At 57.1% G+C, this 12,862-nt stretch overlaps 5 protein-coding genes and 1 non-coding gene across 6 annotated transcripts; 4 read left to right on the plus strand and 2 right to left on the minus strand.

The window, feature by feature from the left end:
- The first annotated feature begins 64 nt into the window (after nt 1-64).
- B0T15DRAFT_515323 (metacaspase-1) lies at nt 65-2,033 on the plus strand. Its single transcript, XM_062868181.1, has 3 exons — nt 65-1,558; nt 1,629-1,801; nt 1,867-2,033. The coding sequence occupies exons 1-3, from the start codon at nt 483-485 to the stop codon at nt 1,890-1,892; spliced, it is 1,275 nt and encodes a 424-aa protein (XP_062725147.1). The 5' UTR covers nt 65-482; the 3' UTR covers nt 1,893-2,033.
- A 1,686-nt stretch (nt 2,034-3,719) lies between these two features.
- Nucleotides 3,720-3,829, minus strand: B0T15DRAFT_t39. The gene has a single exon. It is a non-coding gene; the product is annotated as a tRNA-Leu (tRNA).
- Nucleotides 3,830-5,110: 1,281 nt separating this feature from the next.
- On the plus strand, nt 5,111-5,854 carry B0T15DRAFT_388132 (peptidase A4 family-domain-containing protein; the record flags this gene model as incomplete). The annotated part of the gene is made up of 1 exon (XM_062864426.1): nt 5,111-5,854. The coding sequence occupies one exon, from the start codon at nt 5,111-5,113 to the stop codon at nt 5,852-5,854; it is 744 nt and encodes a 247-aa protein (XP_062725148.1).
- Nucleotides 5,855-6,638: 784 nt separating this feature from the next.
- B0T15DRAFT_388428 (carbohydrate esterase family 15 protein) lies at nt 6,639-8,051 on the plus strand (the record flags this gene model as incomplete). The annotated part of the gene is made up of 3 exons (XM_062864446.1): nt 6,639-7,245; nt 7,320-7,833; nt 7,916-8,051. The coding sequence occupies 3 exons, from the start codon at nt 6,639-6,641 to the stop codon at nt 8,049-8,051; spliced, it is 1,257 nt and encodes a 418-aa protein (XP_062725149.1).
- A 669-nt stretch (nt 8,052-8,720) lies between these two features.
- On the plus strand, nt 8,721-10,786 carry B0T15DRAFT_405576 (Zinc/iron permease). Its single transcript, XM_062865299.1, has 3 exons — nt 8,721-8,892; nt 8,967-9,929; nt 10,053-10,786. The coding sequence occupies exons 1-3, from the start codon at nt 8,865-8,867 to the stop codon at nt 10,409-10,411; spliced, it is 1,350 nt and encodes a 449-aa protein (XP_062725150.1). The 5' UTR covers nt 8,721-8,864; the 3' UTR covers nt 10,412-10,786.
- B0T15DRAFT_497670 (uncharacterized protein) lies at nt 10,694-11,719 on the minus strand (the record flags this gene model as incomplete). The annotated part of the gene is made up of 2 exons (XM_062867282.1): nt 11,132-11,719; nt 10,694-11,003 (listed from the first exon to the last, which is right to left on the minus strand). The coding sequence occupies exons 1-2, from the start codon at nt 11,509-11,511 to the stop codon at nt 10,694-10,696; spliced, it is 690 nt and encodes a 229-aa protein (XP_062725151.1). The 5' UTR covers nt 11,512-11,719.
- Nucleotides 11,720-12,862: the final 1,143 nt, after the last annotated feature.

The raw sequence follows: 12,862 nt of genomic DNA on the forward strand, positions 1-12,862 counted from the left end.
CCTGTCCCACCCACCCCACTACCTTAACTTGGCGCGAGGCCGCCTCAATGGGTTTTCGTAAATACCGGCCAAGGTGGTACCTGATTGCATACCCCCTTGAACGATGTTTGTTTATATCACGTTCTCTGACACCTAGCATCAAACACCAAGCCTCAAAGCTAGCCGAAGCTGCCCACCGACGGAACATAGCTGTATTCGTATACAGCCGTAACTAGCTACCAGTTGCCGACTTCGACCACTGCGCGTAAGCGCAATGTGGACCTGGTGATACTAGGTAAATACAGGTATTACTCTACAGGGGTCGGCGTCAGCGACCATGGAGCCTGCGGAGAGGATAGCCGCTCGCGGCATTGAGGCAGCCCATGCCCCATTGACAGCGTCAGCATCCAAAATCCCTCCCCCGTCGCTCCGAATGATGAATCGGGGCAGTTCACCACTCTTCCTGCCACTTCTCAGGATCATCCATACCTAATCTCAGCACAATGTCGTACGGGTATCCAGGCCAAGGCTACGGCCCGGGACCTGGTGGTTCTGGGTATCCTTATCCGCCCGGTGGCCCCCCTGAATACGGCGGTTACGGCCAGTATCCGCCGGACCAGTACGGACAGTACAACCCGCCTCCGAACCAGGGTTACGGACAATACCCGCCTCCGCATCCGCAGCATCCGCACGGATACCAGTGGCAGCCTGGACCGCCGCCACAGGGTTACGATGGCTACAGCGACCCGACCGCTCGCGGACCGGAATACGGTGGATCGGAGCCAAGCCATGATTCGCAGCGCTATCAGCCGCTACCACAGGGCTTGCAGCAGTTCGGCCACGGCGCACCCCAGGAGTACATGTTCCAGTACTCCAACTGCACGGGCACTCGCAAGGCGCTTCTGATCGGCATCAACTACTTCAACCAACAGGGGGAGCTGCGCGGGTGCATCAACGACGTCAAGAACGTGGCGAGCTTCCTACAGGAGCGCGGCGGCTACAAGCGGGAGGATATGGTGATCCTGACCGACGACCAGGAGGACGCGATCAACCAGCCAACCAAGGCCAACATCATACAGGCGATGCAGTGGCTCGTGCGAGACGCCCGGCCCAATGACGCCCTGTTCCTGCACTACTCGGGCCACGGCGGCCAGACCGAGGATCTCGACGGAGACGAGCAGGACGGCTACGACGAGGTTATCTACCCAGTCGACTTCAGGCAGAACGGGCACATCACCGACGACGAGATCCACTTCCTCGTGGTCAAGCCGCTGCAGGCCGGCGTGCGCCTAACGGCTGTTTTCGACAGCTGCCACTCGGGCTCCGTCATGGACCTGCCCTACGTGTACAGCACCAAGGGCGTGCTCAAGGAGCCCAACCTGGCCGAGGAGGCCGGCCAGGGCCTGCTAGATATTGCGGGGCACCTCGCACGCGACGACGTGGGCAGTGTCGTGAGTACCTTGTTCGACTTCGCCAAGACCGCCATGCGCGGCGACGACGCCTACGAGCAAACGAAGAAGACCAACACGTCGCCCGCCGATGTGGTCATGTGGAGCGGCAGCAAGGACGACCAGACATCGTAAGCTACAATACGTGCTTACATGTATAAAAGAAGATACAGGAACGCCATGCTGATCTTGTCCCTTTAGCGCCGACGCAACCATCGCGTCCCAGGCGACGGGTGCCATGTCGTGGGCCTTCATTAATGCCCTCAAAAAGAACCCGCATCAGAGCTACGTCGAGCTGCTCAACACCATCCGCGACGAGCTGGAGACCAGGGATTACACACAGAAGCCCCAGCTGTCGTGCAGCCATCCCCTGGGTAAGTTCCTTTTGAGTTCCTTGTGTTTCAGCTGCTGTTTCCCGGAGCTAATCACCCTGTGTCAGATACCTATCTGCTTTTCGTCTGGTGAGGTAAGTCTCGGGAGTGGGCAGATCAATCTACCTTGGTTTTCTTTTTGGATATGACGTGAGATGCCGATTTTGGATAGCATTAAAGGTCTATGTGTGCAGGATAAGTATATATATATGAATACAACATGGCGTTGCCGAGACATGCATCTGATGGCGTGGTTGTGAGATGGATCAAGTTGCCACTGTTTGCCATTGGGATCACATCGTTCAGCTGCAGTGTCCAAAGGTTGCTTTTCCACTGCGGGGACCAAGCTTTGCAACTTTCATCGAGACGAACGAACACAACCAATAGGGGTATGGTGCTCCTGAAATCACATCTTTTCCACCTTCAACGCATTATCCTGCCCAGGGCAGCTCATAAGAATGTGTAGAAGGTCCCGTAGGGACTCACTAGTACCAACCACAAGACCAAGATGAAGCAAACAAGTAGAGTTGGATTACTGCCAAAAAGCATGGACTCACATCCTAGCACATCAAACAGCCTCCCGATATTACCATTATTGCACAGATGTACGACCCGTGCAACTCCAGATTAGCCGTTTCAGTGGAAAAGCCTCCCAACCAACCCCTTCACACTCTCCCCCCTACCCACCCCGTCCTTCTACCTGACATACTACAGTCTGATTCCAGGCCCACAGAAGCTGCCAGACAATGGAGGGCCGCCTATGAGTGGAATTCTCGTGAGATCGTAAAGGCAATGACCACGATCAGAAGCTAGTATCGTTGTGCCGTTAGACGGCTTGCCTCGACAGGGTCATGGTACTGCGTTTTCTCTAGACGAAGACCATGCTGAAGCCGCAAGCAGCCCTTAAGGCCCGAGTCGCCAGCCTAACGTAGGTATTCACGCATGTATCCGACGTCCGAATCAGAAGCAAGGACACAAACAAAGACTGGGGTTGCAGCCGCGATGTGCGGCCACCGTAGCGGACTGCAGATCCATCGAATTGTCCATGCGTCCGTCCTGCCATGACTTCTGAGCACGCTGGTTCCGATTGAGCTTGACTCTCCTGAGTCACGGAGCGGACGAAAATGGCGACCTGATGTGGCTTTGAGCTCAGGAGAGCCATAGGTGCTGCTTGGGATTGGGCTTTGCGGTTCTGGCAAATATTTGATGAGCGCTGATCTAAAGAAATGGCAGATGGTCTGTGAATATTTTGTTCGCTTGTCCTCCTGGAGATATGCTGTTCTCTTAGCTGTGCTTTCACCCTTCGGAGGGCGCTGTTCCGACCGCCCGCACTGCTGCTCCTGGAATGAAAAGTAGAATGGATGAATGATTCATGGCGTACCTTACTACCTGGCCGCGCCAGCTCAAGGTTGACAATCTGGCAGTTACTAGTACTTACGGGTATCGAGCTCGCTCCCCATATTGTATCGTATTGTATGAGGTGCTCGACACTCGAGTCTCTATACGGACCATATTTTCATAGTACTACTACCTAGTGCGTGCCTACTCAAGTATCAGATATCTCTCTGGCCGCAGTGTTAGAGGTTAAGGTAAGTTTTACTGTCCAATCTTCTCGAGGGCCGGAATTTTATGACTGGAAGCCTCAAGCCACAGTGGTACAAATCATACAAACAAGGGGTGGACGTCAAAATAAGGTTTGTTTGCTCAGATCCATGCGCGCCACAGCACCGAGCCGCAACAATGACCAAGCTCATGTACTGATTCAGGAGCTAAATAACCAGAACATTTCTATGGCTTTCTTTTGCCCATGTGGTCGCTCGATTGTTAGGCCACACGGCACAAAGACACATCACATCACAGAGCCATAACAAAAGAGGACAGCCATTGCATCCACAATTGTGGTGGAGCAGCAAAAGTTGGATGACAAGGGTGAGATTCGAACTCACGCCCCTTTCGAGACCACGGATTTCTGGATTAATTAAGGGTTTGAATACCTTAACGTGGCGCCTTGGACCGCTCGGCCACCTTGCCGTCTTGGGGCACTGACGTCGAAGAGCCGCGTACAAAAGGCTAGCTGCTGAGAGGCCGTTCGCACGATATCAGCACCAACACTATTGAAGTCGACAAACTAAGGTGAAGAGCTGAGTAATCTGATAATGACATGCAGGTTACTGGAGCTTCTGAAAGCATCATTGTAGTGGCAGTTCCACCGAGCCTGGCGACTTCCCTGTCCTGGCTCTGTAGGTCTGCCGCTGCAAATTAATAGTACTGGTCAGGTCTCCTGTGAGCCCTGAACAGGTGCTTTGTTACATCCCAATAGTCGGGAGTCGGGACTCGCCAACTCGCACTCAATCCCTTTACCTACCGAGATAGACTTTCTTGTCCATAGTAGCACCTAGCTATACGGTTTGTAAAGTGTCATGCAGTCGACTCCGCTTTCGACCTTAACGTTACCACGACAAGATCACCACAAACATGGAGATAACGGAGACTAGACAGCTTCGGCACTTGCAGAAGTCTGGTTCGCCAAGGAAAAGGAAGGTAGTATGGCACTCGAATGGCGGAGGCTTAAGCGAATCAAGCCTTGCCGAGGGGTTACATCGCCTGGTGCTTGGACGCGGGAACTCTCGTCTGCTTGCACTTGCCAAGGGGGGAAACGATCCGCTGCCACCCGCGGGCTGGGTGTGTGCCCCTCCCTTCACTCTCTACTAGTAATAAGTGTTTCGTTACTATTGCAGCACTACACCAAGCGCCGGAACCCGGCACTATTGGGTGGCGCCCCGCCCCTCGCGGGCCGAGGCGGGCGGCCGTCGGGCACGGGGACATGATACAATGCATCTTCCTTCTTCATTGGGTTATTGCCGAACGCCGAAGCAGCTTCATATCTCGCCGACCTTCCGTATAAGCTCCCGTTCTCCGTGGCGTGGGCTCCGATAGTAGACTTTCTCCCATGTGGGCTTCCCGCGTGGGATACCGAGGGTAGCGGTACGGTACCGGGAGCAGTCGGAAACCCACCAATGGGTGGTGTGTATGGCCTATCTGCGTCCATTGTAGGGTGTAATCGTCGATGCTATCGCCAGCCCGAGGGTAGATGTCACCCTGCCATCGGCCCCCTCCGCTCGTTCTTCACGAAGGCGGCCACGACAGACTCGCGACGGTATGTAGTGGCCTCGCCTTTTAACCTCTCGACATATAAGAAGAGGCCCAAGGGACCAAAGATCCCCAAGATCCTTCTCCCTTCCCCAGGCTCCCGCTCGCCCGACTACCCTTTAGTCCCAAACACCGCCCGCTTTACCTTTACCTTCTGTCACCATGAAGTACACATTCCTCGTCGCCGCCGTCGCCGGCCTCGCCAGTGCGCTCCCGCAGACTCCCAAGCCCTTGACCCGGCGCGGCGGAGCGCGGCCGCTGCACCACTCGGCGCCCAGGAAGAACGACACGGCATTCGTGGAGTACTCGTCCAACTGGGCCGGCGCGGTGCAGATCGGATCGGGCTTCACCACGGTGACGGGGACGATCACGGTGCCGTCGGTGTACAACGGCAACGGCAACTCGGCGGCGTCGGCGTGGGTCGGCATCGACGGCGACACGTGCCAGACGGCGATCCTGCAGACGGGCGTGTCTTTCTACGGCGACGGCACGTACGACGCCTGGTACGAGTGGATTCCGGACTACTCGTACTCCTTCTCCGGCTTCGGCATGAGCGCCGGCGACCAGGTGCGCATGACGGTGCAGGCCACGTCCAAGACGACCGGCGTGGCCACGCTCGAGAACCTGAGCACCGGCCGGAAGGTGTCGCACACCTTCCGCAACACGCCCTCCACCCTGTGCGAGACCAACGCCGAGTGGATCGTCGAGGACTTCCAGGTCGGTAACAGCCTGATCCCCTTTGCCGACTTCGGGTCCGTCACCTTCACCAACGCCTACGCCACCACCGCCTCCGGCGGCCGCGTCACCCCGCAGGGCGGCACCATCATCGACATCCGCCAGAGCGGCAGGGTCCTTACCAGCTGCGGCACCAGCGGTTCTGATCTCACTTGCACTTACACTGGCTAAGCAAGCCTATATCAGCTTTCTGGCGTTGTTGTGAGTTGTGACAAGTGGTTGGATAAGGATTCTGCGATGAGACAGGATGAGTTGGATGGCGTGGGAGCAAGTCGGAAAGCATGTCTTGGGGTGGCTTGGCAACGGAACACTCGTGAAGTGCATTCTCATGATTGTAGTGAGAAAATAAGATGAAGGGGGTTGCAATCATCTGAAATTCCGCCCCGATGGTGGTGAAACTCACTCGCTTTGTGGCTCGCTTTCGCTTCATCCTTGGACGTTGGGTCTACCAACAATTGTGAGGGCACTGTCATCGGCGTGATGCACCGTGGGTTGGCCATAGGATCAGCCTGATAGACGGCCAGGGCACACAGCCACTTAGTACGTGACTGTACACCCGGTTTTGCACCGCGGTCCCCGGCTCCAACCAGAAAACAATATCCCTATGAGCATCAGATTTCCCATCTCTTGGATCTACCCACTCCGGTAAGCACCGGTCGAAGGCACGTTGTCGTGGTAATGGATTCGGCAGTCTAAGCTCCGGTCCAATATGGGTAATCGGATTTGTGCCATGGTTGAATCCCACAACCCCACAACGTCCCGACATTTGACTTCGATGCCCAGACGGCTCCGGGTGACAGGATGTACGAAGCTCGGAAGATATTCTGACGGATTGTAACCTTCCCCATAATGTTGTCGACGGTGATATATCCCAAACCATCCCCGCCGCTGTAGGTCAGTAGAACTAGTACCGGTCCGTAGTGACAGGTACGTTCGCCAACAACAGCCCTCCAATATGCGGACGGCCTCGTACGCATTGATCGCGACTGCTATAGGCAGCCGCACTGCTGCCTCGCCCCTCGATACCCGCCAGGCCGGCAACAGCACCGCCCTCCCATGCGCCCCAATCCCCTCGCCCTTCCCAACCTGGGAGCAACTGCCCCAGCAATCCACACTCCCGGACCCCTTCCTACCCCTGGCCTACACCAACCCCAACGACGCACAAAACGTCATGACCGGCAAAGCCCCGGGACGCATCCAGACGCGCGAAGAGTGGTACGCGTGCCGGCAGCCCGAGATCGTGCGCATGCTGCAGGAGTACCAGTACGGCTACTACCCGGACCGTGCAGCCGAGACCGTCGAGGCCACGCGCAGTGGGAACACCCTCAACATTGCCGTCACCGCCAACGGCAAAAGGGGCACCTTTCGCGCGAGCGTGTCGTTGCCGTCGGGCGCGTCCGCCAGCAAGCCCGCGCCCGTGGTGATTAATATTGGGGGGATGCAGAATCAGCCGTATCTGAGTGGGGGGATTGCGGTTGTTCAGTTTGATTACACGTCTGTGGCGCCCGATAGCAATGCGAAGACGGGGGCGTTTTGGAGTTTGTATAATGGGCGGGATATTGGTGAGTCTGCCTACCATATTGCTCATTTCCTGTCCCGAAGGAAGAGCTCATTGACTTGGACTCCTGGTAATCAGGCGTCCTGACGGCCTGGGCATGGGGCTTCCACCGAGTGCTGGACGCGATCAACATGACAGTCCCCGAGATCGACCCGACGCGGGTCGGCGTGACGGGCTGCTCGCGGCTTGGCAAGGCGGCGCTCGCGGCGGGCCTGTTCGACGCGCGCATCACGCTGACCATGCCCATGTCGTCGGGCGTGCAGGGCCTGGGGCCATACCGGTACTACACCATGAGCGGGCAGGGCGAGAACCTGGAAAACAGCAAACAGGGGGCCGGCTGGTGGACTAATAGCAAGCTGGGCACGTTCGTCAACCACGCCGAGCACCTGCCCTACGACGCCCACACCATCGCCGCCGCGCTGGCGCCCCGCGCCCTCGTCATCGACCAGGGCACCGGCGACCCGTTTACTAATAGTAAGGCCACCGCCGTGGTCGTCTACTCGGCCGCCAAGGCCTTGTACGACTGGCTCGGCGTGGGCGACAAGATTGCCATGAGCGTGCGCAGCGGCGGGCACTGCGACATGAGTGGATAGTGAGTGCAAAAACTGCAAAAATCAAGCGTTCTCCCGAGCAAGACTGACCGATGGTGGGATTGGCTGTATGGTTGTGTACAGCACCGCCATTCTGCCCTACGTGCAAAAGATCTTCTTCGGCACGCCAACGAACAAGGACTATAACAACCTGGGCTCGTACGGGTCGCCGGTCACGACCGCCTTCCCCTGGGCGACGGCTGTTCCCAAGGGGCAATAGGGAAGGAATTTGAGTTGGTTGGTGTGAGGGGAAATGGACCTTGAAGGACGCAACAATGTAGTTCGTGAGGTGCCTCGGCACCTGGGTCCCTATTATCCTGGGGGTACACTTTGACCGTCGATCGGGAGAAGTTGCGCTTTAGCTCTTGCAACTGTGTAGATGTGCGGCTTCTCGACATCTCCCTTGTTCCTATGCCTCGACATAATACTGGCCATAGTGCAGCCGGAAAGATTCCTGCGTGTCCGGGTCATTGGGACGGAATCCGGCAAACAAGCTGGACCCTCGACGCGGACTGTCGTGGTGCAGAGTCTTGAAAGACTCGAAACACCGAGCAGAAGGTCTTCGCCGAGAACTGGCGGCGCAAAAGCGGCACACGCGCCAGTGGAGCCACGCGTGGAAGCTGCGCCAGGAGGGTTCTCGAAGACAGTTGTAATGCGAACATGCCGCTCGCTGTAGGCTTCCTACATAAGGTACACTTCGAACGATCTAGTGTACGGTGAATGGGTACCGTATGCTCTTCTGCGGAGCCCCACCTTTTGTTCGAAATGACCGGACTGCTGGGCAGCGCGAAGCGAGATTCCGATGGTTCGGGACACGACGTCACTGAGGAGGAGCTAAAATTAGGCGCGGCCCATTGCAACTGGGGTCTCGGCGTAAGCTGTCGGGTTTCGCAAGGTACGGTACCCCCGACACTCACTAAATACCACATATGCATTTCCGCTTGTCGCTACCACGCATGCGCTTATAGAGCCTCTTCGCCGCAAGTACTTGATCGACGCCGCGATGCAGCAGTGTATTTAGATTCGCTCGAGAATGGAAAGGCTCGGTCCGCGGGTAAACGGTCGGTTCCATGCAGTGCTTTGGGATGGAGGGCCTTGCTCAAACCGCTGACACCTGCGCACCTATACCCAACAGATCCCCAATGGTCCTCGATACCGACCGACCTGCTCCTCGCGGAGCTCTCCCGACGCGATGACGCCCAGGATCGACCGGCATGCGGCTCCGGCAAGAACGGGTCGCATTATAACACGGGTATCCACGTTTTCGCCCTGTTCCTGATCCTCACCCTGAGCACGCTGGCATGCGGCTTCCCGCTGTTCTCGCAACGCTTGACAAAAGGCAGCCGACGCCAGCGCAACATCATCTTCCTCTGCCAGCATTTTGGAACAGGTGTTTTGATGTCGACGGCCTTCGTCCACCTCCTCCCGACCGCCTTCGTCTCGCTGACCGACCCGTGCCTTCCGCGATTCTTCAGCAAGGGATACAGGCCGCTCGCCGGGCTGATTGCCATGGTGTCGGCGTTTGTGGTGGTGGCGCTGGAATCGTACCTAACAACCCGCGGCGCGCACCATTCGCATTCGCATCATGTCTGGGAGGACGAGGATAGCAGCGGGGATAGCGACGGTCCGGCACTGGGGAATGCACACACTGGAAGCTCTCCCACAACCCGTCATGCGCGGCGGGACCGACCGGCCAACATCACGCTGGACGACCTCGAGGCGACAGAGGGTTTGGTCTCGGGAGCCTCACCGCTGCCTGGCTCGACACCGACGATGCCGCCGGCCAGAGGAACCCTGCTCAACAAAAGCGGCGAAGATGGCCGCAACTCGCAAGCAACGGACGAGAGAGAATCGCTGGACCTCGAACTGAGCTTCGAGGAGCTCCGCCCAAACGCAGACGACGCCATCCCACCACCACGGCGCGAGCACGAACCGGCCGGGCACGTCCCCAGCAGCGCCGAGGAGCAGCAGCGCATGATGCTGCAGTGCGTGCTCCTCGAGGCCGGCATCCTGTTCCACAGCGTCTTCATCGGCATGGCGCTGTCCGTGGCGACGGGGCCGACCTTTGCCGTCTTCCTCATCGCCATCTCTTTCCACCGTACGTTTTTTTTTGCCCCCTTTTCTCTTTTCCTTTTGTTTCCTCATTTTCTTTTTGTTTCCTTTTTCCCTCCATCTCGTAATACACTGATAACAACCCACGCCGCTAAACACTGTCCCGCAGAGTCCTTCGAAGGCCTAGCCCTCGGCACGCGCATCGCGGCCCTGCACTTCCCGCGCTCGTCCCCGCGCCCTTGGCTGATGGTGCTCGCCTTCGGCGCCACCACCCCGATCGGCCAGGCGATCGGCCTGTTTGTGCACCGCTTCTATGACCCCATGAGCCAGACGGGCTTGCTCATGGTCGGGGTCATGAACGCCATCTCGAGCGGGCTGTTGTTGTTTGCCGGGCTGGTGCAGCTGCTGGCGGAGGATTTCTTGACGGAGAAGAGCTACAAGACGCTGAAGGGCCGCCGGAGGGTGAATGCCTTCCTTGCTGTGATTGGTGGCGCGGCGTTGATGGCTGCTGTTGGCGCGTTCGCTTGAGCTTCTTTTCTTTGACTGTTGCATTTACGTAGACTGGAGCGATTTATAGCATATGTTAAATTGTTGTTAACTTTGTATATAGTATACGTTCCGGTAATATCTTCGTGGGGCATAGATAGGATTGGCGTTGGCTGCTTCTGCATATGGAATTCTTATGTTTATTTTTTTTCCCTTTTCCCCTAGTTCTTCCACTACCTTGCGCTGCTACTACCACTACTACTCATCCCGCTCCCCTTCCTTTCATTCCCCTCCAACCTACACCATCAACCCCTCCCCTGCCCTTCACCTCCCTCCCCTGACATACGCATCAAACGCCGCCTTGGGCACCTTAGCCAAGCTCAGGTCCCCCTGGAACGTGTTGGCGCTGTCGTGCACGCTAAACGAGCTGGCGGTGTTCGCAGGCTGCGGCACAGCCGTCTTGCTGACCGCCCACGCGAAGGTCCGCGCCCCGGACGGGTTCAGCCCGCCGCTGCCGCCGCTCCACGCGCTGCAGCCCGAGCAGACCGCCTCGACCGTCCAGTGCGTGGCGTTGCGCGAGGCCGAGAGCGTGCGGTAGGTCGCTTGCGGGTAGAGAGAGGGCTGGGTGCGGGTGCTTTTTTGAAAAACGTACGCGAGTTTAGTTTTTGATGGTCGGTTTTTCAAAGCAAGGATATGAGGGAAGTTTAGAATTTCGGAAAGGGGTGTGAGGGTCCGAGGGAGGGAAGGAGGGAGGAGACATACTTTGCCCACCGGCTCGACACGGTCGCGCTGTTCCCGTTCGGCCACACCACCGTCAACGGGTTGAGCGTCATACGGCCGCCCCAGGAGAAGCCCACCCACCCGAGCGAGCTGGGTGCCGTGATCTGTAAGAGGGTGTCGAATGGGGTGCTGGTCGAGGCCGTGTCCGGGATGGCGACGCGGAAGACGGGCACGGTCGGGGTCCACGTGTACTGGAGGTAGCAGATCGATGTCGCGGGGTTGCAGTATCTGCTTATGGCTGGGGCGCTCTGGCGCGTTTCGAGATCCAGGTTGTGATTGTTGAGCGCTGGGGAGGCAAGGCCGCCCTCGCTGCTGCTGAGGAGCAGCAGGAGGACGGAGATGATCCGGGAAAGGGCGTGCATGGTTAGGAGCACAGGAGGATCCTTGGTGTCAATATGCTTCTTGAAAGTCTAAATCGTAGGGGGTGATAGTATGACTATATTACTACGGTCGCCATGGCGGAGAGGAAAGTCCCTCCGTCGCCCTAACTCCGGATTCCAAATCGGGACGGGAAGGGACCCGGAGAGGGTTATGATCTTCATGTTTCTAGAACAATACACAACATTCCGGGTAAAATAGAGCGTTGCAAGACGTATCAATCTGCCGGAGGTCCTAGGGCGGATTGTTCAAGGCCGAGCTTTCTGATTTGGTCCTGCCGACACGCTCCCGTCATCGCCTCTTAGGCTGAAGGCTGAATGGGTAGTAGCGGGCATGGGCGCTTATCGTGCTCCCACCTCCTTCCATAGGGGTTCGTGATATTCGTAATATGCCCAGGTTCACATGATAGTCAATTAAATTGCCGACCCGAACAGGCAGCACCCACGTGGCCGTGATGCAGCAGTGAGTCCAGCCAAGGTTAGAAGATGGAGATCAACTACCGGTATTACGCCACGTTGTAGCGTTGTTTGAAGAAAGCTTGATTGATTCGTCATGGTCCGAACAGGAATGGACAGCCTAGAGTTGAGGTCCGCTACTTACTACGCATATCCTCGTCCTACCATCAGTTAACTGTATTGCACCCGTAATAAAGCTAATTCTGATCGATCGGGTGGCTTTCTACGGCCTCGACGACAAGTCCGCCACGAGCCCATTATGACCTTTTCATACCAGCGCGGTCATCACAGTTATAGACCACAACCATGTTGCACTCGCTGATGTTCTACGGTAATTAGTCGTCGCATTTACATTTTTGCGTAGGATTGGCTGCGGCCTGAGCTGCTGAGCATTGAGTGGTTTGTCACCTGTGAGAGTAGCAGCCTTGTCCGCCAGCCGAGGCCACCGAAGGTCTTGTCGCATCGCCTGGTCGAGGAGAGGGGTCCGCCAAGCTGTTCATTGACTGTTCGTTGAATGTATGGGTCAGGTCGGCTAGGAGCCTAGGACGAGGTGCTGTTTGGAAATGCCATGTTGAAGGTCTTGGCGGTGTGCCACAGACTCGGTACTGCACTTGTTGGGTCTTGATGCACTCTCAGATGGTTCTGTTTACCACACCAGTCAAAACTTGTGTAGGTCGCAGCGCTGGCCACTGAAGTCAGCTCATAAATCGAGAACATTCCGGCGGCCATATTAAGCCCAAGGAGGGCTCCCGGGATCGTCTCTGCCAGAAGCGATCGGGAACAGAAAGTGGTGGTGGTGGTCCTGCTGGTGCTTGAGCGCGTACCGCGTGGCTCGCGTTGGGTCCACATTCGTAAAAGTGGGGCAGGTAGCTCCCCAGAT

This window comes from Chaetomium strumarium (assembly GCF_033439665.1).
Source record: "Chaetomium strumarium strain CBS 333.67 chromosome Unknown B0T15scaffold_1, whole genome shotgun sequence".
Lineage (NCBI taxonomy): Eukaryota > Fungi > Ascomycota > Sordariomycetes > Sordariales > Chaetomiaceae > Chaetomium > Chaetomium strumarium.

What these genes read in the sequence shown, in the direction of transcription:
- B0T15DRAFT_515323 (XM_062868181.1), top strand. Translation starts at nt 483, where the DNA reads ATGTCGTACGGGTATCCAGGCCAAGGCTACGGCCCGGGACCTGGTGGT. An exon ending in AGCAAGGACGACCAGACATC is followed by an intron (nt 1,559 to 1,628) that starts GTAAGCTACAAT and finishes TTGTCCCTTTAG; the next exon opens with CGCCGACGCAACCATCGCGT. An exon ending in GTCGTGCAGCCATCCCCTGG is followed by an intron (nt 1,802 to 1,866) that starts GTAAGTTCCTTT and finishes ACCCTGTGTCAG; the next exon opens with ATACCTATCTGCTTTTCGTC.
- B0T15DRAFT_405576 (XM_062865299.1), top strand. Translation starts at nt 8,865, where the DNA reads ATGGAAAGGCTCGGTCCGCGGGTAAACG. An exon ending in GCTCGGTCCGCGGGTAAACG is followed by an intron (nt 8,893 to 8,966) that starts GTCGGTTCCATG and finishes TATACCCAACAG; the next exon opens with ATCCCCAATGGTCCTCGATA. An exon ending in CATCGCCATCTCTTTCCACC is followed by an intron (nt 9,930 to 10,052) that starts GTACGTTTTTTT and finishes ACTGTCCCGCAG; the next exon opens with AGTCCTTCGAAGGCCTAGCC.